The sequence below is a fragment of the Salpingoeca rosetta genome (assembly GCF_000188695.1).
Source record: "Salpingoeca rosetta unplaced genomic scaffold supercont1.7, whole genome shotgun sequence".
Taxonomy (NCBI): domain Eukaryota; class Choanoflagellata; order Craspedida; family Salpingoecidae; genus Salpingoeca; species Salpingoeca rosetta.
In genome coordinates this window covers 885,051-910,050 of record NW_004754927.1, presented here as the reverse complement: position 1 = coordinate 910,050, position 25,000 = coordinate 885,051, and the positions used below count along the sequence as shown (strand labels likewise).

General features: G+C 56.4%; 6 protein-coding genes across 6 annotated transcripts in view; 3 read left to right on the top strand and 3 right to left on the bottom strand.

Annotated features, from left to right (window-relative positions):
* PTSG_03226 (uncharacterized protein) overlaps positions 1-687 on the bottom strand; it is a 7,689-nt gene extending 7,002 nt beyond the window's left edge. Inside the window, exon 1 of the mRNA XM_004995753.1 lies at positions 245-687. Within this exon, the coding sequence (XP_004995810.1) occupies positions 245-583 (339 nt within the window). The 5' untranslated portion in view covers positions 584-687. The remainder of the gene's footprint in view (positions 1-244) is intronic.
* Positions 688-707: 20 nt separating this feature from the next.
* Positions 708-5,542, top strand: PTSG_03225 (uncharacterized protein; the record flags this gene model as incomplete). The annotated part of the gene is made up of 15 exons (XM_004995752.1): positions 708-827; positions 1,131-1,262; positions 1,500-1,736; positions 1,923-1,984; positions 2,156-2,246; positions 2,545-2,653; positions 2,791-2,879; positions 3,100-3,175; positions 3,410-3,464; positions 3,633-3,729; positions 3,987-4,071; positions 4,229-4,358; positions 4,715-4,841; positions 5,019-5,111; positions 5,408-5,542. 15 exons carry the CDS (start codon positions 708-710, stop codon positions 5,540-5,542), a joined length of 1,638 nt encoding a protein of 545 aa, XP_004995809.1.
* Positions 5,543-5,606: 64 nt separating this feature from the next.
* PTSG_03224 (uncharacterized protein) lies at positions 5,607-13,036 on the bottom strand (the record flags this gene model as incomplete). Its single annotated transcript, XM_004995751.1, has 15 exons — positions 5,607-6,037; positions 6,163-6,215; positions 6,380-6,580; positions 6,766-6,837; positions 7,031-7,438; positions 7,739-7,933; positions 8,168-8,221; positions 8,451-8,720; positions 8,872-8,955; positions 9,356-9,559; positions 9,742-9,822; positions 10,027-11,856; positions 12,094-12,159; positions 12,421-12,629; positions 12,973-13,036. The coding sequence occupies 15 exons, from the start codon at positions 13,034-13,036 to the stop codon at positions 5,851-5,853; spliced, it is 3,978 nt and encodes a 1,325-aa protein (XP_004995808.1). The 3' UTR covers positions 5,607-5,850.
* A 123-nt stretch (positions 13,037-13,159) lies between these two features.
* PTSG_03223 (polypeptide N-acetylgalactosaminyltransferase 14) lies at positions 13,160-18,809 on the top strand. The gene is made up of 19 exons (XM_004995750.1): positions 13,160-13,340; positions 13,617-13,707; positions 13,882-13,955; positions 14,084-14,119; positions 14,258-14,388; positions 14,577-14,669; positions 14,930-15,040; positions 15,225-15,292; positions 15,578-15,643; positions 15,826-15,947; positions 16,097-16,184; positions 16,367-16,439; positions 16,703-16,933; positions 17,058-17,138; positions 17,422-17,517; positions 17,658-17,733; positions 17,951-18,088; positions 18,317-18,357; positions 18,598-18,809. Exons 1-19 carry the CDS (start codon positions 13,230-13,232, stop codon positions 18,734-18,736), a joined length of 1,866 nt encoding a protein of 621 aa, XP_004995807.1. The 5' UTR covers positions 13,160-13,229; the 3' UTR covers positions 18,737-18,809.
* Positions 18,810-18,816: 7 nt separating this feature from the next.
* Positions 18,817-21,250, top strand: PTSG_03222 (galactonolactone dehydrogenase). The gene is made up of 3 exons (XM_004995749.1): positions 18,817-20,024; positions 20,397-20,485; positions 20,612-21,250. The coding sequence occupies exons 1-3, from the start codon at positions 18,935-18,937 to the stop codon at positions 21,188-21,190; spliced, it is 1,758 nt and encodes a 585-aa protein (XP_004995806.1). The 5' UTR covers positions 18,817-18,934; the 3' UTR covers positions 21,191-21,250.
* An 80-nt stretch (positions 21,251-21,330) lies between these two features.
* PTSG_03221 (uncharacterized protein) overlaps positions 21,331-25,000 on the bottom strand; it is a 3,787-nt gene continuing 117 nt past the window's right edge. The window contains exon 1 of the mRNA XM_004995748.1: positions 21,331-25,000. This exon is cut by the window's right edge and continues 117 nt beyond it. Coding sequence (XP_004995805.1) covers positions 21,637-25,000 — 3,364 coding nt within the window. The 3' untranslated portion in view covers positions 21,331-21,636.

Here is a 25,000-nt window from a genome sequence, read left to right as displayed (position 1 = left end):
TGAATGCGTGAGATCTGATCAGAGAACGAGCACGTTCAACAGCGAGAGATAACAAGTGACTGGCTATGAAGATCAAACCACTTTCACATTGGGCACACCACCAGGCCACCAACAAAGAGTCAATTCACACACACATACACACACGCACGCACGCACGCACGCACACACACACACACACACACGCACGCACGCACAACACACACACACACGCACGCACGCACGCACATCCAGCATGCAAACGAACCTCTTCCTGGATCTTGGCCTCGCGCTTGTCTTTCTCTTCCTTTGAGATGAGTGGATAGGTCTGGCCACTCCTCTTGTCCGTGATGGATGCTGGAATAACGTTCCCTTGCACCACCACGGGCTGGAACGTGTCGTTGGGCAGTGCGGCAAACATCAGCCGCCCTTGTACGCGATGTTGATGCACATGTCGCTGATGCTGGTGGTGATGCTGGTGGTGAGGGTGCACATGATGATGGTGATGGTGACCCTGTGTGCTCTGTGGCTGTTGTGGCTGTTGCTGCTGTTGCTGTTGCTGCTGCTGTCGAGTGCGCTCCCCTTGCTGCTCCCTTTGCTGATCCATGACGGACGACTGCACTGCCGCACTGGCTCAACCAACAACAACAAGCCGTCTTCTTCCAACCAACCAACAACACAAACACTGATGGCGATTGGCGAATATCTTTGACTACATTTCTACAATGACGATGAAGATGGTGGCAGTGGCGGATGTGTTGGCAGTGGTGTTGGTGCTGGGTGCGCGCTTGTGCAGCGCCCTGTTCTCCAACATATCGGACTGCGATGAGACTTACAACTACTGGGAACCCGTACGTATCACACACAAGCACAAACTCACGCACACACACACACACAACTGCATGAATCAAGAAGCGCGGGAGTAGTGTGTGAGTGTGTGCATGAGTGTGTGTGTGTGTTTGCGTGCATGAGTGTGTGTGTGTGTGTGTGTTTGCGTGCGTGAGTGTGTGTGTGTGTGTGTGTGTGTGTGTGTGTGTGTGTGTGTGTGTGGCAAAGGGAGGTTCTGTTCAACATCGCTGCCTGTTCGCTCCTGTCATCATCCATGGCCTCATTGTTCGTCCGATGTGCGTCTGCTCCGCTGCCTTCCGTTGTAGCTGCACTATTTGGTGTATGGCAGTGGGTTTCAGACGTGGGAGTACTCACCGGAGTACGCGCTGAGGTCCTACGCATACCTCGATCTCCATATTCCAGTGATCAAGGCTGCACAGGCCATGGGGCTCTCCAAGGTATGGTCACACAGGTTGGCCACCCTCATGTTGCCTCCTTGACCCCGCAACCGAGTTCTGGCTGCTCTATTGCTTGCCTCCCTTGTTTCACCTCTTATTGGAGCACCTTCTTTTGACTCAACCACGCGCTTTTTGTGCGTCCGTTGCACCAATGTTGAGGGTCTTCCTTCCCAACTTCGTCGCCTGCTTCCTTCCCCTCACGATGCGCGTCTTCACAAACGTCACAACGCTGCGCAGGTGTGGGTGTTCTACGCTGTGAGGGTTGCCCTGGCCATGTTGACGGGCGCCTCTGAGATCACGCTGTACTTTACGCTGAAGCGCCGCGGATTCGGACACCAAGTCCCATTGCTCTTCGTTCTGTTCTCCAGCTTATCCTGCGGCCTCTTCATCTCCAGTGCCGCCCTGTTGCCGTCATCGTTCGCCTTGGCCCTGTCCACGTTTGCTCTCGCTGCCTGGTACCGCCACCAGGACTTTGTAAGCTCGTGCACACACGCATGCATGCGCACCTCTGAGTGCGACACCTGCGTTGACACAAGCTGTTGGACACTGGCCGCAGTTTCCCACAATCGCACGCTCTCCCACACGCACACGGATCTGTATGTGAACGCACAACACAGCCACGCACATCACTTTCTCTCACGCTGTACTGTTTGATTGCAGTGGGCTGTTCTGTGCACGGCCATCAGTGCCATCGCTGGCTGGCCCTTCGCTGCTGCTCTTGGGTACTCATTCACGTCGTCATTGTGTCGTGACCATGAATGCACATGTGAGGTGTAGTGTGTGTGTGTGTGTGTGTGCCTCAGTGTTGGTTCGTGTGTGTGCCTCAGTGTTGGTTCGTGTTCGTCCCTCGCTGTCCACCTCACGTGTACACACGGGGCGCACATTCTGATCAGGCTGCCGATTGCGGTTGACATTGTTGTGATGCGCGGGCGGTTTCTTCCGTTTGTTCGCGATTGCGTCATCGCTTTGTGTGTGTGTGTGTGTGTATGTGTGTGTGTGTGTGTGTGTGTGTGTGTGTGTGTGTGTGTGTGTGTGTGTGCGTCTGTGCGTCTGTGTGTCTACCTGCCTGTGTGTGTGTGTGCTTTTGTATCCTTAAACGTGCGACAGACGGAGCTGCCAAGATTTGTACAATTGTCTAACGCGCGTGCTCGCCTGTGTGCGTGTGTGTGTGTGTGTGTGTGTGTGTGTGTGTGTGTGTGTGTGTGTGTGTGTGTGTGTGTGTGTGTGTGTGTGTGTGTGTGTGTGTGTGTGTCTGTTTGTCTGTTTGTGTGTCCACCTGCAGGCCCCGCTTGTCGCTGCTGATTCGTACTTGTACGGGCGGTTGGTCATTGCGCCCCTCAACATCCTCACTTACAACGTCTTCTCCTCAGAGACAAGCTCCGAGCTTTACGGTTTGTCTGTGTGTATGTGTGTATGTGTGTATGTGTGCGTGTATGTGTGTGTATGAGGGAGGAAGGGCTGTCATTGGTTTATGGTGTCTTCGTCCATCAATGCGCGTATTCTGACTCTAGCCTGTTGTTGCCTGCAGGCACGGAGCCGTGGGAATTTTACTTCTTGAACGGCGCCCTCAACTTCAATGTCGCTTTTCCGCTTGCTCTCATGGCCCCAATCTTCATGGTGCGCACGCGCACGTTTGTAGTGTATGACCGTGTGTGTATGTGTCAATGTCGGCATGGGTTGTGTGTGTGTGCAATATGTGGCAATGCATTCAGCCAAAGAGCAAGCAGCAGCACACACACATACACACATACACACATACACACATACACGCATACACACATACACACATACACACATACACACACACCCTCCTCCTCATGTCCTGATTGCGCTGCAGCTCATCATGTCGGCGACAGCAAGTCTTCGTCGCCAGGTGTCGGCCCCGTCCTCCCGCCTCACAGCGTTCCACCTCGGTGCGTGTACATGTGCGCATGTGTTTGTGCGTGCTTGTGTTTGTGTGTGTGTGTGTGTGTGTGTGTGTGTGTGTGTGTGTGTGTGTGTGTGTGTGTGTGTGGGTGGGTAGAAGCTTGTGTATTATCAGCTGCACTTTGTTACATGCCCACACGATTCGCTGTGCGCTATTAACACCCAACACACACCCAACACACACCCAACACACACACACACGTGTGCATATGTTCGTGCAGCTGGGATGTGGATCTGGCTGGCCATCTTCGTGCCGCAAGCCCACAAGGAAGAGAGGTGCAAGCGCGTGGGTACATGAATGTAGATGTGCGTATGTGGTAACGTATTCATCATTGCGTAACCCACGTAGCCCCTTACGCATCTCACGATACGTTTGTCCCTGCTCCCCCCCCCCATCTCTGCCTTAACCCCAAAATGCAACGGTTGCTGTTGACACGGCCACAGGTTCCTGTTCCCCATCTACACCCTCGTCGCTCTTTCCGCCGCCATCGCCCTCGCGCGCATCCAGCAGTTCTGGCGCGCTCTCGCTCCCACCAAACTCGTGAGCACAAACAAAACACATGCACATACACACATGCGAGCATACACACACGCTAACACATACGCACACACACACACACGAACACACACACACACACACAAGTACACCAACTCACACACACACACGAACACACGCACATCACTTGTTATTGTGAAATGTCTTTGTCATCTCATTTGCCTTCTTTGCTGAATGTCGTTTGTCCATTGGATCACATTGCTCACTCACATGCCACCCCATTGGTGTTGTCGTCATGCTAGCACTTCCTTGGCACGCTTGTGCAAGCTGCTGTCATCGTGGTGTTTGCTCTCCTCTGTGCATCCCGCGTTGCCAGCCTCTACAAAAGTCGGTGTTGTCAACTGTGAATGTGTGGGCATGTGTGCGTGTGCACGTTGCATCTGCACGTGTTTGACGCACTCTCTGCATACAAATTCACATCCAAATGCACACACGAAAATCACCACCACCGCCACCACCACCACCACCATTGTCGTTGATGCAGATTACCACGCCCCGCTGGACGTGTACGCGCGACTGCCAGATGTCGTTGACACATCCGCAGCGTCCACGCGCTTGTGTGTCGGCAAGGAGTGGTACCGCTTCCCAAGCTCTTTCTTCCTCCCATCGCACACGTAAGCACTGCTGGTTGTGGCGCTGGTGGTGCTGGTTGTGGCGCTGATGGTGCTGGTGCTGGTGCTGGTGCTGGTGGTGGTGGTGGCGCTGGTGGTGGTGGATGGGGGATGGTCGTCGGTTGCCACTGTTGCTTGTTTGCATGCAACAGGTGCAATGTTGCTTCTTGGACTGTGCTTGGCTGACATCTTGATGCTTTGCTGTCGAATAACGCACACACACACACACACGCACAAACACACACACACACACACACACACACACACACACACACACACACACACACACACACACAAACATACACACACTCTCACACTCACACTCCCCATGCTCACTCACTGCCTCACTGACCCCTTAGGGTTGAGGTTGAGTTTATTCGTTCGGAGTTCAAGGGTCTGCTGCCCAAACACTACGAAGCAGCCAACGGCACGCGCGTCATCCCAACACACATGAACGCCCTCAACAAGGAGGAGCCAAGTCGATACGTGCGTTCGTCGTGCACACGCTGCGTGATGTACATGCTGTGTGATAGCTCGCGTCTTTGATTTTGCTGTCTCACCCGCCCTATCGCACGCACGCACGTTCCACACCATACATGAAATAACACGTCACACCACACCACGCCACACATGACCACGCATGAATGCTGCTGCCTTGAACAGGTGCCCGTTGAGACGTGCGATTTCATCGTGGACTTTGAGAGCGTGGCAACAGCGCCGCTTGAGCCGAATTACGGCGATGACGCATCGTGGACGGTGAGATGCTGAACGTGGTGGGGTGACCCGCTTGTTGGTTGGTGGTTGGTGGTTGTCGTTGCAGAGGTGGAGTGGTGGGATGGGCTGTTGTGCGCAGTTTGCCGGTGGAGGTGATGGCTGACACCAGCACAAGGGAGGAGAACTCGTGCCCCAATGTTGAAATTCCGTTTTGCCGTTCTCACGCCAACCACACACACACACACACACACACACACACACACACACACACACACACACACACACACACACACACACACACACACACACACACACACACACACACGACCCCACGACAGAGGGTGGCGTGTGCTCCGTTCTTGGACAGCGCAGCGACGACAAACACGCTGGGGCGAACGCTGTATCTTCCATTCAAAAATCTGGACACCGGTGCCGTGTTCCGGGACTATTGCATTTACGCAAGACGGACGTGATTGCACACCACACTGGATGCAGGATGGATATCGCTGTGCTTTGTGCTGTCGTGCTGACGGGATAGTCATCGTGCCTTTACTACACATAACTGACAAACACCAGCATGAGGAAAAGCAACCCACAAAGCAAGCCAAGGGGTGGAGGAGAACGCGCTCATATCGACATTACACGTGGATTCAATTGTACACAAGCAGGCAAAACAGCACGTCTCACTCTACAGCAGCAGCCGTTTCTGTCTCCAATACACAACAAGCACACACGCATACACATACACACACGCACGCACGCACGCACGCACGCAGGTGAATCACGCGCTCATCTCTGATCGCCACGTGTTCACGAGATCGCGAAGTTGTCGTCGAGACGTCAGCGTGAGTTTCATTGGCGAAGACGCGTGTGGATCGGCGCTGTTATTCACATCACGCTGTTGGTGTTGGTGGTGGTGCTGTGGGTTCCAGTGCACACCTTTCTTGCTCCCTGAGCGTTGTTCCGACCTGTTGCAAGTTGCAAAAAGCACGCGAACACATATGTGGGGGAGGGATGGGGGAGTTCAGCGAACGTTTATTGACATGCACAAAAATAAGCACACGCGCCACAGCGCACATACACGTACGCGCACCTCGGCTGTTGGAGATTGGCAGAGACGGCTGCGTTCATCTCCTCATATTGCGCCTGAAAGGTCGACAAGCAGACACAACAACGCCCAAGCATGCAAAGATGAGTGCATGCCTGCGTAAAGACCCACAAGAAGTGCAAGTGCAAGCGCACCCGTGAGCGAGTACGTGTGTCCGTGAATGTATGTGAGTGTGTGAGTGTGTGAGTATATGTACGTGTACCTTCAGGGCTTCGAGCTGCTGCATTGTCTGCGCAAACGCTGTGTCGCCGCCGCTATTGTGTGCCCCAGAATCGTGACCCGTGGTGTACGCTTGTTGCGTTGACGGCTTTCTTTGTTGCTGTTGTTGCTGCGTGTGTGGGCCAGAGTTGGACGATGACAGCTCCATGCGTGCACGAGTTTCATACAGCCGCGTCTCGGCCGCCTAACGTTCACCAGCGCCAGGGTGTGCATGTATGTGTGTATGCATGCATGTTGTGCGTGTAAGTATGTTGTAGTGCGTGTGTGTGTGCGTAGTTGTCAATGTTCGTGAGTGAATGTGAGCACACAACAACAATGGTGGTGGATGAACGATCCAGAATATGGACGACGGTGAGTCCTCATCGTCACCTTGAGTTCAGACTGAAGAGCGAGCAATTCCGCCTTTTCGTTTGCGATGGCCAGGTTCAACGCCTCCACATGCTGCAAAGCAACAATCAACGGAGCGTTGCATCAAACGTGAGGCACACGGAGAAAGCTTTCCAGCACATGCACCCAACACACACACACACGAACACACACGCACACGAACACACACGCACGCACACAAACACACACAAACACACACAAACACACACGCACATGCACACAAATGCACACAAAAGCACACACACACCTCGTGCGCCTCTCGTGCTGCTGCCAGGTCCTCTTGCGCACGCTGATGCAATGCAAGCGCAGCTGCGGACTTTTCCTCCACCATTGTTGCCGTCTCCATCAACTGCTGTCGCTCCTCTGCCAATCGCTCGCGTTCGAGTTTCAGCCGTCGCTTCACCTTCTCCAGCTCTCGCTCCTGCCGCTTGAGTGCAGACGAGCGCTGTTCAATCTGCAGCTGCTCCTGGTGCACGCTCGCCATGGCCTTCTCCACCTGCGCCGTCGTCTCCATCATCTCATCCGTCTTGCGCCTGTCTCTCAGCTCTGCTTCCCGCTTTGCCTGTTTCACAGACGCGCGCTCCTCTGCCAGATCGCGCCGCTGGTCGTTGAGTTCTCGCAGCATTTCCCGCCTCTCCCGCGACAGCGCCTCCCGCTGCCATGTACAGACACACACGCCATGTGAGTGTGTATGTATGTTTGTGTTGTGTTGTGTTGTGTTGTGTTGTGTTGTGTTGTGTTGTGTTGTGTTGTGTTGTGTTGTGTTGTGTTGTGGTGGTGGTTGGTGGCAGTCGGGTGAGTGCGTGCATGTTGGGAGTCGGTGAAAAGGCAGCGCATTGCCTCTTTTCATTCACTGCCGCAGCAGCAATATACAAACAAGTGCAATCAGCCGCAATGCATCTCACAACACCGCCCCCCCCCAACACACACACACACATAAAGCCGAGCACCCTACCAGGCTTTGGATCTGTGCACGCTCCTCCTGCGACTGCTGCATGGCGACAGCGCGCTGGTCGTCAATGGCTTGCTGGTTCGCCTGCACACGCGCCTCATCTTGCGTCAGGCGCCACTGCCGCTGCTCCAGCTGCGTTCGCTGCTCTCGCAGTTCCACCTCCAGCTTTGCATACACGCGCTGCATGTCGCGTCGCTCCTACACATATGCACAAACACACACAGTGAACACGTGTGAACGCGCACACACGACACGCGGGCCCCTGCGCGGGCGAGAGCACACACACACACACACACACAACACGCACACACACACACACACACAACACAAATACACACGCAGGTACGGCAGGATACAAACACCTCTCCACTGCCACCCCATGGCACAAGAAGCTGGTGTCTCATACAACAGATTCGCAGGGTGTGAACGCACCTCGTCCAGGGAGAGTTGTTGCTTCTTCAAGCTCTCCATGGCTTCATCAAGCGCCTGCCAACAAATAACAGCATGGAGATGGAAGCAACTCGGTGACGAAACTGCGCAACACAACTCAGAGTGCAAACGTCCCAACGATCTCAGACCAAATACTAGGTTTACACCTGAAAACACATGCACACAAACACTGACACTGACCCCGCATCCTCAGCCACGTACATTCAACGCATCACACCACACGACACCCATCTACCACACCACACATACAACACGCACATCGCACCTTTTCTCGCTCGACAACGCGTGCCTCGCGCTCTCCAAGCTGCTCGCTCATGGCAGCACGAAGGCGTTGCTGAATGGTGTCCACACCCTCGGTTGTGTTCTTCAACTGGGACAGCAGCACGCGAATGCCCTCGGCATTCTCCTTGTTCTCCAACGCAGAGGCAACCTGCTGCTTGCTCAGCTCCCGCACCTGCGCAAGGTCTGCCTGGTGCTGCTGCTCGCGTGTTTGCAGCACGAGCGAATGCGACGCCTCCAAGTCTGCAATCTCCACCTGTGAACAAGCAGCGCAAGTTAGGGCGATTTGGAGGAGGAGGGGGGTGAGGGTAAGCGGTGATGTGTCAGTTCAGACAGCCACTGCAGTGTGTGCAAGTGTGAACACGTCTATGTGCATGCGTAAAATCCAGCAGCCCAGCCTGTGAGACCTTGTGAGACTGGCGGATGGACTCAATCTCGGCGTCCTTTCGCTTCAGCAGCGCCTCGTACCGCGCATCAGACTCTTCTTGCAGCTGGAAGCGAAGCAGACACGGCCAGTACGTGAGGTGGTAGAGGCAACACCATGGATTCATACATGCGTACACATTTGCACACAGAAGGATACGTCATGAAAAGCACTCGCTCAAGTCACACAGCACAGGCAAGCGGGAACAACAACCGTTGACACCACCACCACCACCACCATCATCATCATCATCATCATCATCATCATCATCATCATCATCATCATCATCATCAACACCACCACCATCATCATCATCATCATCATCATCATCATCATCATCAGCATCATCATCATCAGCATCATCAGCATCATCATCATCATCATCATCATCATCATCATCATCATCATCAGCATCATCATCAGCATCATCATCATCACGCCCAGAATCAACACATGCACCGGCGCACCTTGGCAACGGCGTCGCGGTGGCGTTGATGGACGCTGTCGAGCTCCTTGCGCAGGATCTCGTCCGTGTGCGCTACACGGTCTCGCAGGCGCTGCAGTTCCTCATCGCGCTCCAACAGCTGTTTATCGCGCGATTCCGCGGCAGTCGCCGCGTCTTCTTCAAGCGTCTTCACCTTCCTTGCCAAGGAATCCCGCTCATCCGTCAGCTGATTCACGTGCGCGAGCGAAAACGTGAATGCGACAGAGGGTGGAGAGCGTGAGTCGCGCAGTCATCATCGAATATTGTGCGTGCATATCGTGAACGCATTCTGGCAAAATGTATGACGCAAAGAAACGCACACATGCACATCGCAATCCTGCCAACTATGGCTGGTCTTGCCCAAGTCACCTGTTGGATTTGCTGCTTGTATTCATTCATTGTCTTTTGGCTTGATGTCAACTCATCCCTTGCGGCCTGCAATTCCACCGCCTGTACGATGAGCACATGAACGCGTGCACATGTGAATTTCGGGGAGGACGGCTTTTGGCACAGTCCATTCACAGCGCACACTCACACTCTCGCTTGGTACCACAGATGCCTCCGCTCAAAGACAGCAAACGTCATCAGCGAGAAACACACAACCATACACCAACGCGCGTACGCACGCACACGCACACACAAACGAAAAGATACCTGCTTCTCATGCTTGGTGCTGGCGCCATCTAAAGCTTGGTGCGTTGTTTTCAGTTCCGATTGCAAGCGCTGCACCTCTTGTTCGAGCCGCGAAATCTCCTTGTTCGTCGTCTCACGGCTCAGCGCTGTCGGTGCTGGCTGTTCACCCAACGCCCCTGCGCCCGCTGTACCCATTACAGATGGTCCTGCTTGTCTCATTGCTGGTGCCGCTTGAGTCGCATTAACCCCACTCCCACCACCACCACCACCGCGTCGTTGCTGCTGCTGCTGTTGCTGCTGCTGCTGTTGTGGTGGTGCAGCGCCGCTGCGGCTGTGCAGAAAGTCGAGGAAACCGCCACCACGACGGCTGGAAGATGTGGGCGGCCACTGCTGCTGCTGTTGTTGTTGCTGTGGCTGTTGTTGCTGTGGCTGTTGTGGTTGCTGTGGCTGTTGCTGTTGTTGCTGTTGTTGCTGTGGCTGTTGTGGTTGCGGTGATGAGGATTTAGCGTGTGCCTCCGTGCGACTTGCGCCACGGCTCTGTGAGAGCCAGCTCAGGTCTGCTGCTGCCTCGCTGCGGCTCTGTGGACGGCCCCCTTGCTGCTGCTGCTGCTGCTGTTGGTGGTGTGCTTGAGCTCCTTCTTCCTCGCCAGCAAACACGTTCCCTTCGACCCCGTGACCTCGTTCATCCTCCACGCGACCGCCCACATGTGTCGGTGCCTCTTCCTCGCCGGCAGATTCACCCCACTCGAACGATGCCGACGATGATGTCCGCCTTCGCCCAGCGCCAGCACCAGCACCGCGTCGCGATGGCTCCTCCCACGGCATCTGCACACCGCCGCTGCCGCCGCCATCATCACCACTGCTACCTGTGGGGCCCGTGCCCTGCCGCCGTCTGCCCGTGCCTGTGGACGGTCGGAACGGCAGGGCACCGTCGTCACCGCCGCGTCCACCGCCGCGACCACGAGCAGCGTCGCCTGCTGCTGCAGCCGTTGCTCTGGAGCCTTGTGTGCCCAGCGTGCTTGGTCGTCGTTGTTGTTGTTGTTGTTGCTGCTGCTGCTTCCTTCCCGCTGGCTCGTCATCACCGAGCAAACCAAGCAAATCATCATCATCATCATCATCATCATCATCACCAACAACAGCGCCGCTGCCACTGCTCTGCTCTTCGTCGTCATCACCAAAGCTGCTGCCAAAGTCGAGATCACTGTCTGCGCGAGACGCCCTGTTGGACGCTGCCCGCCCGGCCGTGCTACTGCTTCGCTTCGTCGTTGCCACTGCACCGGCACGAGGGGGTGCTGTTGCCTTTGCTGCGGTGGCTGCGGCAGTTGTTCCCTGTGTTCCAGCGCCCCTTCGTCCCGTAGATGTGCCTGGGCGCCCTGTGCGCGGCTCAAGCATTGCGCTCATGCCGCCACGACCACCCATCGACGGCACATACGCGGTGTCACTGCGCCCAACAGACTGGCCTTTCCCAGCAGCTGATGTTGTCGCGGCTGCTGTACGGGCGCCACCCTGTGCGCGCGCCTTTGGCTTTGAATCGCCCAAGTCTGCTAGGAGATCGTCAGCACCGCTCAGATCCCAGTCGTCGGAGTCGTTCTGTGCGGCGGTGCTGGTGCTGGCAGGCGGGGCTGCTGATTTCTTGCTCTGCTGGTGCTTTGTAGCTGGGGGCTGCGCTTCTGTCGCCTTTGTCGCGGCTGCAGGCCTTGCTTTGGCTGCGGTTGATGTTGCTGTTGCCGCTGTCCGTGATGCGGCTGCTGTTGTCGCCGTCGTGGGCTTCTTCTTCTTCTTCGTCTTCGTTTCTCCACCACCACTGCCGCCAAGCCCGCCAAAGAGCGCGTCGTCCATATCGTCCAGGTCCTGGTCAATGCGGATAGCGGACGAGACAGAGGAGCAGGTGATAGTGATGAGGAGGACATTCGCTCGTATGTGTGTGTGTGTGCATGTGTGTGTGTGTGTGTGTGTGCATGTGTGTGTGTGTGCATGTGTGTGTGTGTGTGTGGTTGTTGATGTTGTGTGGTCGTCGATGTTGTTGAGCAAGCTGTTGAATCATGTGCAGGTTGGTGTATGCTGAATTGTGTTTGTGACTGTGCTCACGCCGAGGTCTGCGGCCATCTTGCTGGCATCGACGTTTGACATGATGTCTTCGTCACTGTCATCCCACTGTTACAGCCAAGAAGACAAAACAAAATCGCCCCAAGCAAGCAAATTCAGTTCAGCCACGAGCTGGCAGAGTCCATAATGTCATGCCAAAGAACGTACACGTGCAATTACACGTGTGCGTGCACTAACACATGCACGCATGGCACACACAAACAAGATCCGTACATGCACACAAACACAAGATCACGTACATGCACACACATACACGTGTACACGTGGACATGTGCACAACAAACACAGCAGGATGAGTGCTGAACTTACATCGTCGTCGACCTCTTGGCGCATGCTGGCATAAAAATCTTGGTCTTTGGGCGTTCCCGCAGACTTCTTGCCACGTGCACCACTGCCTGCGCGCGCGGCAGACCCACGTGCTGTGCCAGCAGCACGCCCAGCACCGGCCGTCGTCGTCGTCCTCGTCCTCGTCGCAGACATGCCCCGTCGAGATGGCCTTGATGATCCTCCGCTTGCTGCTGCAGCAAGTACACCAGGAATGACACATGAGTGGGGCATGCATAAGGGAAGGGCGAGGAGCACAAAGCACAGGGTACACAGAGCACAGCGCAAACAGCGAACAGTGTACAGAACACAGCGCAAACAGCGAACAGAACACAGAGCGCAGCGCAGAGCGAACAGTGTACAGAGCACACAGAGCACAGCGCAAACAGCGAACAGTGTATAGAGCACAGACTACAGAGCATGCAACACACACACACACACACACACACACACACACACACACACACACACACACACACACACACACACACACACACACACACACACACGAACACACGAACATGACATGGAACGCACGCTTCATCTTGCTCTTGTCGCTGTTGTCAGCGAGCGAGTCCAGCAACGCATCGATGTCGTCCATGCTGCTCGTTGGTGGGTTGGTGTCCTTCCTGCTTCCTCTTCTGCTCTCTTCGAAACTGAAAATTTGGAAAGGCAAAATTGCGTTCTGCTGCTTGGTGGCCAAAGGCAAATTTGACGTTGTTGTCAGAAACGGAAGAAGGAAAGGGAGGAGAAGGACAACAACGACGACCAACTGCCCGCAGACGACGCCGACAATGTTGACGCGGCGGTCGCGGGCGCTGTTGATTGCCTTCTTGATGGCATGGTGCCTTGCACTGCTGTACCTAACGCACCACACCTCGCCAGAGTCCCACCTTTCTGACCAGGTACGCTGTACATCCGCACGCGCGTTTGTTCTTGTTGAGTCTGAGTCCCTTTGTGAGTTGTGCTTGTCGCATTTGTGCTCCCTCACCTTTGCGTTCTTTCAGTCGTTTTGAGTCGTTTGATTCCTTTGGGTTTGAACAGCTGCCCACTGATTCTGGCAGGTAGCAGCCACTGATCCGTGGATGTGGCCACGCAAGCTTGCAAGCACACACCCTCACACATTGAGACACACATTGCGGTGGCGCTCTCTCTCTCTCTTTCTCTTCATGGCATGGCAGGACTTGTCAGATCTGGAGGAGCTGAAGCGTCGGGTGCAGCTGGAAGGGGATGATGATTTGCTGCTCAACGATCAAGTTGCACAGGAGGAATGTGAGTGACGGGTGCATTGCTGGACATGCACTGGCTTGCTTGCTTGCGGAGCTGTCCACAGCGACTTCAAGGAGGCACTTGTGCACGCACTCATACACACATCGGCTCACACACACCCACTCCACACATTCAATCTCACCCACACACTGACGTGCACGCACTTGCGGAACACAGTCCGGGATGCGCAGCTCAACGCATTGCGCGACAGCTATGGAGAAAATGAGGAGGAAGAACAGCACGACTTTGAGGTTACCACAGCCGGTCATGCGCGCATCTCAAACCCCAACTCTGTTTGTCATTGTTCAATCGCACACCTTGATCCCACATGCACTAATAAGGGCTCACACGCTCGCGCGCTTGCTTCCACCTCCTGCAGAACATTGAGCACCCAACACCACCGCCTGATGCCAAGGTGTGCCAGGCATGCTCTGCTCGTCAGCGCACACACACACACATCCATGGCCGTGTTCTCGAGCGTCGATGGCGTTGCACTGTTCCGACGTGCATGTCACACACACATACACACACACACACACAATGCACTCTGCAGATTGTGGACAACTTTGATGTGAAGCACAACTTCAAGGTGGTGGATCCGCGTGCAGAGTGGGTGCCGCTGCCACGGCCGAGCCAACCGTCCGTCCCGCGTATCAAATTCGTGGAGGAAGTGGGCTCCCGAAAGTCAGTGGTGACCGACACATGTGACTTGCACGTGAACGGTTGTTTTCATTTGCGTCAGCTTGTCTCGCTGCTGTTCAGAACGCGCCGGAGACTTGCTCCTTCGTGTTCATCACGCATGTCATCTCCGTGCACTCATGACATCTTGTTGGCGCTGGTGTTTGTGCTGATGATGGTGCTGGGTGTGTCAGGTCGAGCGATCCTTACGCGAAGAACAACTTCAACGTTCACGCCAGCAACAAGTTGCCCTCCGACCGAAAAGTGCCCGACACACGCAACCCCATGTCAGTGGCCTGCAGCCATGTACTTGTGCACGCTATAGTGTTCACGGCCATGTACTTCTGTACGTTGTTGTGCACTGTTGAGACCACTCGCACATACACATACACACACTCACACACATACACAAACATACCGAACACTCACACTGGCACTGGCACTCGCACACGCAAATACACACACACCGTACTCATCCACACATGCGGACGATACCGATGCGTTGGTGCGGCTGCTTCTCCTCATTGCGCGTTGCCTGCGAGCACAGGTGCCGCAAACGCAAGTATCCTGAGGACTACCCGCCCGACTTGCCCTCCACAACGATCATCTTCACCTTCCACAACGAGGCGCGCTCCACCCTCTACCGCTCCGTGCGCAGGTCGGTACCACACACACACACACACACACACACACACACACACACACACACACACACTCACGGGCGTAGGCGACCATTTGTATCAAACACGTGTGGGTGTGGATGTGTCTGTTTGTGTGTCCTCGGCAGTCACGTGTGCTTCTGCTCACATGATGCAATTGTCACGTCTCGCGCATGCGCACAGCGTGTTGGATCGATCGCCCCCGGAGCTGATTGACGAGGTCATCCTCATCGATGACGCATCAGATGATCGTGAGTGCCTGCAGGCAGTCGTGATATGCTTTGCGATGTGCACATGCGTGGTGTATGCGTTTTCAGTGCGACTATGTGCTCTCCACTCTGAAGGCGCGCGCACGTGGGTGTGTGTGTGAGAGAGAGAGTGTGTGTGTGTGTGTGTGCGTGTGTGTGTGTGTGTGCGTGTGTGTGTGTGTGCGTGTGTGTGTGTGTGTGTGTGTGTGTGTGTGTGTGTGTCGCTGTCACGCTCCAAGTTCACCGAGCACCCACTCGTGGTATTGTTGTGTGTTTTGTGTACAACAGCGGAGCAAGGCAAGATTGTGGAGGGGATGGAGAAGGTGCGCATTCTGCGAAACCACGAGCGTGAAGGTACGACGCACCAACAGCATGTGTGTGTTTGCTTCCACAGATGTACATGCGCACTCTACATGTTTCGTGTGCGCGTGTGTCTGTGTGTACCCTTCCGGTTTGAACACGCCAGACCCCCTTCTTTGTGTGACACATGCTGCACAACAACACGCCAACCGCCACCGCCACAACTGTTGCTGCAGGTCTGATTCGCTCGCGCGTGCGTGGCGCCAATGCTGCACAGAGCCCCGTGCTCACGTTCCTCGACTCCCACATCGAGTGCAACACCGACTGGCTTCCCCCACTGCTGGAGCAGCTGCACAAGGTGAACACACACGTGTTTGTGAATGTGTGTGTGTGTGTGTCTGTGTCTGTATGCCTCTTTCTCTGCCCTTCTGTCTGTTGAACACAATCCGGTTCCCCACGCCCCGACTGACTGCTGCCTGTTCACTGCCCACTGCTGCTGTGAGCCAGAACTACCGGGCGGTTGCGAGTCCGACCATCGACGTCATCAACATGGACAACTTCCGGTACCTCGGCTCCACATCCGGCCTGCGCGGAGGTGCGGCTATCATGATGATGATGATGATGATGATGATGATGATGATGATGATGATGATGATGATGATGACTGGTCGTTTTCATGATGGCAGTTGTGAAAGTGCAAAGGGTGGAGTTGTGCCAACACCACTGCCATGAATGCCATTGTCACATCAACGCACACCACCCCTCCGTGATTGCCAGGCTTCACGTGGAGCATGCAGTTCCAGTGGGAGACGGCGCCACTCAAGGGGAAGAGCGCCATCGATCCAATCCCGTACGATAACACACACACACACACACACACACACACACACACACACACACACACACACACACACACACACACACACACACACACACACACACACACACACACACACATTCACATACACGTGTACACACACGCGCACACACAGCTGTTGCGGCGTTCCTGCTCATACTGTCTGCCTCGAGCCAACTCCAGTCTGTCACCTGACACTCACCCACGCCACATCCTCCCCTTTCCCCTTCAATTCCCTCTGCTGTCAATGGCGTCAGCACCCCCATGATCGCTGGGGGCCTGTTCAGCATCACGAAGCGGTGGTTTGACGAGTCTGGCCAGTATGACCTCGACATGGACGTGTGGGGCGGGGAGAACTTTGAGATTTCGTTCCGCACGTGGATGTGTGGCGGACGCATGGACATTGTGCCCTGCTCGCGTGTTGGACACGTCTTCCGCAAGCAGCACCCGTACTCCTTTCCCGGCGGTAACGGCCGCACATACGACAAGTACGCTCGAGGGGCATGTGTGTGTGTGTGTGTGTGTGTGTGTGTGTGTGTGTGTCAGCGCTCAACACATTTGCTTTGCTTTCCATGTGTGTGTGTGTGTGCGCGCGCGCGCGCGGGTGATCAGGAACACTGCGAGGACCGCGGAGGTGTGGATGGATGAGTACAAGCAGCACTTTTACCACGCACGGCCGTCTGCCAAGTTCGCGTGAGTCACCCTCGCGCACGCGTACTCACCACATTTCAATTGTTGGGTTGCTGTTCTCATGTGCTCACCATGCCATGTTCGGCCTTCTCACATGGTCACACACAAACACGCTCACTTGCACACGCGCGTCTGATTGCTGGCATGCACTTGTCTACAATCATTCATCCATACACACATATACACACACACATATACACACACGCACACACACGTACACACACGCACGCACACACACGCACACACACACACGTACACGCACACACACGCACACACACACACACAGCGCCGTTGGCCCGCTGGAAGAGCGGACGGAACTTCGCAAGCGCCTCAACTGCAAGTCCTTTGGCTGGTACCTCGAGAATGTGTACCCAGAACTCAGGTGTGTATCATGCGCATTGTGTGCGCTTGTGTTGTTGTTTGTGCACATTTATGTTGTGGGATGGGCTCAAGTGCGTGTGTGCTGTGCTGTGCTGGCTCACGTTGAATCTGACATCCCGGTTTGCTTCCTGCGCACCGCAGCGTTCCCGGGCGTGACATGGTTGGCTTTGGGCAAATCAAGCAGGGCATGCAATGCATCGATGCTGGAGCAGGCACTGTGCGTTTAATGTGTGTGTCTGTATGTATGTATGTATGTATGTATGTATGTATGTATGTATGTATGTATGTATGTATGTATGTATGTATGTATGTATGTATGTATGTATGTATGTCTTTTCTCTCCTTTCATGCTCCTCATCTCATGAACTCATCAACTTCCCGCCCCACCCACCCCCACCCCTTGTGTTGCGCATGTGTGCCCGCCGCCCTTTAAGCTGAATGCAAAGCTTGCGGTACAGCACTGCTTGCCGCAGGACAGCGACAAGCAGGAGTGGATCTTCCGTAATGACGGGACCATCAAGCTGCAAGATGGACACGGCACCAACTTCTGCGTTGCCCTCGACAAGGATAACGTAAGCATATGGCTCTGTGCGTGTGTGTGTGTGTGTATGTGTAGGTGTGTGTGTGTGTGTGTGTGTGTGTGTGTGTAGGGGGGTTGTGTGCATGTGCCTGCATAGGAGTTTCGGTGTTGATGTCTCTGTCTATCTACTGTGCATCTGTCGTGTACAGTTGTATGACTTCGGACACTTGGTTGTGTACGCCACTCACTTGAATTCACCATGCCATTTCTCGCTTTGTAGCATGCAGTGTTGCACACGTGCACTACCGACCCACCAATGCTGTACGTGGCACTGCTGGAGGAGCGAAGACACTGCCTCCGTGATATGGTTGCCGCGTGTCCCACAGAGCACACTCACAACAGGCCTCACACACACTAACACACACACACACACACACACACACACACACACACACACACACACACACACACACACACACACACACACACACACACACACACACACACACACACACACTAACACACACACACACTAACACACACAACCTCCTGCATCGACAGGTGGACGTACACGGAGAGCAAGCAGATTCGACATCGGGAGACGGGCTTGTGTCTGACCAGCAGCAAGAAGCCGCAGCTGAGGGCGTTCCCGTGTGGCAGCACCTCCAACGAGAACGAGAGATGGGCGTTTACAAAGTAGTGTAGCTCGACACACACCACACACATCCACGCATCACATGCACACACAGCACACATCCACGCATCACATGCACACACAGCACACATCCACAGGCGGCATGAAATGACCACCACGGACACCAAGCAAAGAAGTGCATGTTACAGCCAAAAGAAGCAAGACAACAACGCAAGAAGCCAAGAAGACTAAAGTCAGAGGACAATGGTGGTGGGGAGGGTGTTCATGCGGTGGGCAGCTGTGGCGGGAGCAGCATCGGGAGCAGCGCTGCTGCACCCATGGAGCGCATGGGAACCAGCCAGCAAAGGGGAAGAGGGAAGAGGTGGCACCACCACCATCACACACGGCTGGATGCGTGGATGTCGCCTGGCGCACGCAGAAGCAGGCAGGGATGATGACGACGGCAATCATGACCACGACAGTCACGAGGTGGTCAACTGGTCTGGGACGCACACGGCGTGGCCTCGCGTGTTCGTGGAGCCGAACAGCCTGGGTGAGGTGGAGGACGCGCTTGCGAGAGCACACGCGACGGGCCAGCGGCTGCGCGTTGTGGGCTCGGCCATCTCGCCAAACGGCCTGGCATTCAGTGACGAGGGCATGCTGAGCATGGTCAACTGCAACCGCGTGCTGTGGGTGGACCCGGACTCGAAGCAGGTGTGCGTGGAGGCCGGCGCACGCGTGGCAGACGTCGTGGAGAAGCTCCGGCCATATGGGCTCACGCTGCAGAACTACGCGTCCATCCGAGAGCAGCAGATTGGCGGCTTCGTGCAAGCCGGCGCGCACGGCACCGGCGCAGCCATCCCGCCCGCGGACGACCAGGTTGTTGGCTTCAGCCTCATCACGCCCGCCCAGGGCACCTTGAGCGTCACACGCGAGTCACACCCGGAGCTGTTTGACCTCGCACGCGTTGGACTCGGTGCGCTGGGCATCATGGGCACCGTCACGCTGCAGTGCGTTGATCACCACCTCCTGACGGAGCGAACTAGCGTCATCACGCGCGAGGAGGCCCGCCGCGGCCACAAGGAGCGGCTGCGGCGCAACAAGCACGTCCGATACATGTGGATCCCGTACGAGGACGCCGTGGTTGTTGTGGAGTGCAACAACACCACACATGCCGCGCGGGCACAGGACGAAGCAGAGGCCGAGGAGAAGCAGGCGAGCGAGCACGAGGCATATGCGCTGGCGCCACTGCGATCGCTGCTGCAACAGGTCAACCCGAGCATCTCCCAAGACCGCATGCGCACGATGCACTTTGCGGACCTTCGCGACGCCATCCTGGCCGCCAACCCTCGAGGTACCGACTGTGTGTCTGTGTCTGTGTGTGTGTGTGTGTGTGTGTGTCTGTGTGTCTGTGTGTGTGTGTGTGTGCGTGCGTGTGTGCGTGTGTGCGTGCGTGTGTGTGTCTGTGTGTGTGTGTGCGTGCGTGTGTGTCTGTGTGTCTGTGTGTCTGTGTGTGTTTGTGTGTTTGTGTGTGTGCGTGCGTGTGTGTCTGTGTGTCTGTGTGTGTGTGTCTGCCTCTGTCTCTCTGTCTCTCTGTCTCTCTGTCTCTCTGTCTGCTTCTGTGTCTGTGTCTGTCTGCCTCTGTGTGTATGTGTGGTCTTCCGTTTGCATGCCTGCTAACCTCACACACACACACACACCCATCCAACACCTCTGCCACGTGCAGATGTTGAGCACGTGAAGAAGTGCAACGCTGCCGAAGCCGAGTTCTGGCGCCGAAACCAGGGCATCACCAGCGTCGGCTACAGCGACGAGGTGAGCGTACCACACCCTCGCACACATTGCGCACACACCCTCGCACACATTGCGCACACTCACTCACTCACATTGAGCGCACTCACCCACATTGAGCGCACTCACTCACATTGTGCACACTCACAGGTGCTTGGATTTGAGTGCGGAGGGCAGCAGTGGGTGAACGAGGTGTGCTTCCCTGCAGGCACGTTGCAAGCGCCCGACATGGCCGATATGGCGTTCATGGCAGACCTGCTCGCCCTGATTGAGGACAACCACGTGCCTGCACCGGCGCCTATCGAGCAGCGGTGGACGCGCACCTCCACCTCCGCCATGAGTGTCGGTGGCCCTGGGCCAGGCCGCGTACCGGCACACGAGGACGGCATCCACGCATGGGCGGGCATCATCATGTACTTGTGTACGGCAGACACGCGCGAGCGCGAGGCCATTACGCAAGCGTTCTTCAAGTACAGGCAATTGGTCGCCGACAACCTTGATGCCAAGTATGACGCGTATGTACACTGGGCCAAGCTTGAAGTCCCAACAGATCCCGCTGAGCTGCGTGAGTTGAGAGCACGCATGCGAGAGCGCTTCCCCGTTGACCGGTTCAATCACTTCAGGCGACGGCTCGACCCACGTGGTGTCCTCAGCAACACATTCATCGCCAAACTCTTTGACGAGCAGGAAGACAACGGCACCAGCCACACCTCACCGCAAACAGCGTAGCAGCTGCATGTGTGTGTGTGTGTGTGTGTGTGTGTGTGTGTGTGTGTGTGTGTGTGTGTGTGTGTGTGTGTGTGTGTGTGTGTGTGTGTGTCCATATGTGTGTGCAAAGGCAGCTTCGCTTCTCGATGCAGATTGTGACAACGGGGTACTCTGTTCATCTTCAAATGAACCCAACCAGCCAATTGGCAACGCAGACGCACAATCGCAAGCAAGGGGGCAAAGAGCGAGGGGTGACATGATGTGATGAACGCATCATACTCAACACATACATCAGTCGTTCAACAATGAAACTGTACACAAACACGCGCTCACACTCACGCACTGACTCACACATACACGCGCGCAAACACTCACACACACGACATACACGCGCACACGCTCACTCTCTCACAAACAAGCGCGCGCGCACACACATACACACACACGCACACACACACATACACCCATCACTTTGTGATCATGGCGGTGATGAGGGAGACAGGGAGCTGCTCGGCAATGTTTGCCAAGTGGGCGTGCTTGTGCGCTGGCGTGATACACAAGATGACAATGTCTGCGTCCAGCACGACGGTGGCTCGCTCCACAGCGCGCGCACTGTCGTCATCGGGGAACAGCGGCATGCGCACAGCGCCGCCAATGAGGGCCTCGCAGCGCTGGCCCTGGCCGGCAATCTCGCCGTACGGATCAAGCACAACGACGTGGTTGGACATGCACAGGTGCTTGGCGGCGGTGCGAAGGAAGGCATTGCACACGGCGCGGTCGGTGCCGCGGAAGGCAAAGAAGCCACCAGTGGCCGCCTTCTTGGCAAGGAAGGGGAAGTGCGGCAGTGGCAGCATCGGGTGCACGAGGCGAATGGTGACGCACGACAGGTGGTCCATGCTGTCACGCAGCACGCACACCTTGTGCAACGCGTTGTCGATGGCGAGGCAGCCGAGGTGGTTCGTCTCGGGCCACTCGACGACCTCGTGGCACGTGTGGGCGTCCACAAAAACCTCGGGCCGCGGCTTCTCGTCATGCGGGCCGCGCTGCCAGACAATGGCCCGGCCGTCAACATGCAGGTCGACGCCTGCCACCTCGGAAGCGTGGCGGTTCACGTACTCTACGAGCCGCGTCGAGAGTGGCAAGCGCGTTGCCACGTGATCGGCAAACGCAGCAGCATCAACATCAAAGCGCGCGCCCTGGCTCGTTGCACTGGCCTCAGTGGGAGCAGTAGCAGTCGCACTCGTGGCACCCGCGGTTGATGGGGCCGAAGAAGAAGAAGGTTGCTGCTGCTCTTGCTGCTGCTGCTGTTCGTGCTGCTGCTGCTGCTGTTCTTGCTGCTGTTCTTGCTGCTGCTGCTGGTGCTGGTGGTGTTGGACATGTGCGTGGGCTGACGACGCCTGCAGGGCAGCAGGAGGAGCCGGTGGAGCGGGCGCCACGCCTGCTGGCTGCGCTGCGTTGCTGCTGGTTGTGTTAGCAGCAGTCGTCGGGGCACGTGCAGCCAACGGATGGTGCACCGCCGTTGCTGATGCAGGAATGGCTGCAGTGTTGGCAGTACGCACGCTCGCGTTGCCACGGCTGCTGCTGCTGCTGCTGCTGCTGCTGCTGTTGGTCAGGCGCACAAACCCACTCGCGTTGTCGGGGACGTACTCAAACCCCAACCTTCTTTTCGCACACTCTTCAACGAAGCTGCGGAACTTGCCGTATTTCTTGATGGTTGCCTCAGCCCCAGGCATTGCGTGCTTGAGGTACGGTGGGATGGAGCTGGCAATGATGGAGCCATGTTGGCCGTGCAGGAAACGGCGGATGACGCGAGCAACTTCACTCGCTGACGGGGGGGTGATGCTGGAGTGGGGCTGCGAACGCGAATCATGCTCACGCTCGGTCAGGCAGACAAGGCCACTCGCGTTGTCGGGGACATACTTAAACCCCAGGTCTCTCTGAGCACACTCCTCAACGAAGCTGCGAAACCTGCCGTATTTCTTCATGGTTGTGTCAGCGTCAGGCATCGCGTCCCTCAGATAGATTGGGATGGAGCTGGCAATGACAGAGCCGCCTTTGTCCCGCAGGTAGTGCCTGATGACGCGAGCAACATCACTCGTTGACGGGGTGTTGATGGAGTGGCGCCGCGGTGGCGCTGTTGCTGTGGGTGCAGTTGGGGCTGCTGTTGGTGCTGGTTTTGGTTTCGGTGCTGGTGTTGGTTTTGGTGGTGCTGCTGGTGCTGTTGCGTTGGAACGGCTGGTGAGCTGCACGCGACCATTCATGTTGTCGTGGATGAACTCAAATCCCAGGCCCTTACTGTCGCACATGTCAACAAACGCGCGGAAGCGCCCAAAGGCGCCGATGGTGTCAATCGCCGATGGCATCTCGTGCTGCAGATGGAGGGGAACGGCGCTGGCACAGGCCGCACCGCCAGCAGCCTGCAGGTACTTCCTGATGGCGCGAGCAACCTCTTCCACAGAAGGCGCACCGCTCGGAGGCACGCGCTGTGCCAGACGCGGGTCCATCGCTACCTGCTGCTGGTGCTGTTGTTGCTGGTGCTGTTGTAGCTGGTGTTGTTGTTGCTGGTGCTGTTGTTGCTGGTGCTGTTGTTGCTGCTGCTGCTGTTGTTGCTGCTGCTGTTGCTGCTGCTGTGGCTTTGGCTGTGTTGCCTGCTCCTGCCGTGGTGGCTGCTGAGGAGGCGGCTGTTGTTGCTGTTGTTGTTGTCCTTGCTTGAATTGCTCTTGAACTTGTTGTTGAAAACTCTGCTGCTGGCCTTGTTCGGCTGCAGGCGGCTGGCCGGCTTTCGTCCTCTTCTGGGACAGCGACCGGTGAGCGAGGCCATGTGTCAGCCGCACGTTCCCACCACTCGAGTTTTCGACAAACGCGATGCCCTTGTGGTGGAATGCATCGACAAAGTTGCGGAACCTGCCGTGGCGCTTGATCGTGTCACTCGCGTGTGGCACAACGTGGTGCAGATGGATGGGCAGGGAACAGGCGACGGCCTCGCCTCCAACTTCCACAAGATGTTGCTTGATTGCAGCAACCACTTCCTCATCGTCTGCAGTTGGCAAAACTGCGGAAGCTTGCTGCTGCTGCTGCTGCTGTAGCTGTTGTTGCGCTTGCGTCCTCGGTGCGTCGTGGGATGGGGGCCGCGCAGGCGGGGCCACGGCGCCAGACTTCATGGCGCGCAGGCTGTTTGGAGTGGGCGGGCCAGTAACGTACTGCGGGGTGGGAGGTGGTGTCGTCTGAAACGGAAAGGGCCGCGAAGGGCGACTGTCCGCAGGAACGGTGCCTGGAGGCGGGCCGTATGGGTTGGTCGACGACGACGATGTTGCTTGGACTGCCGCCGCGTTGAGAGGGGCCGTGCGAGGGCTGGTCTCTTCGCCTGGCCCGATCTGCGTGCTGGCCGTATCCGAGAAGTTGAACAGCTTCTGGACATGGCTTGCACCGCCGCCGTTGGTGCCGGATGTTGTCGATGGCGGCAGCGGCGCGGGGACTGTTTCTTGCTGTGCTTGGGCTTGCTGTCCCTGGTGCTGCTGCTGCTGCCCCTGACCCTGGCCGTCCAGCACCGCCGCCGCCTCCTCTTCCTCTTGGTCTTCTTCACTGTCTTGTTCTTCTTCTTCTTCAAAGTCGTCTTCATAATCCGAGTCGACGAGACGGGCATCATACCACTGGTTGACGGCGGTGGCGTTCCAGTGGAGCTGACGGCCGTCCTGCTGTGCTAAGCCAGCGGCGGTGACCTGGCCAATGAAATCGCGCCAATCCATGCCGTGGGCCAGCATCGGTGTCAACCCGAGGATCGTCGAGGGAAGCTTCTCCACAGAGCCATGCGACTCTATCAGGCGCTGCATC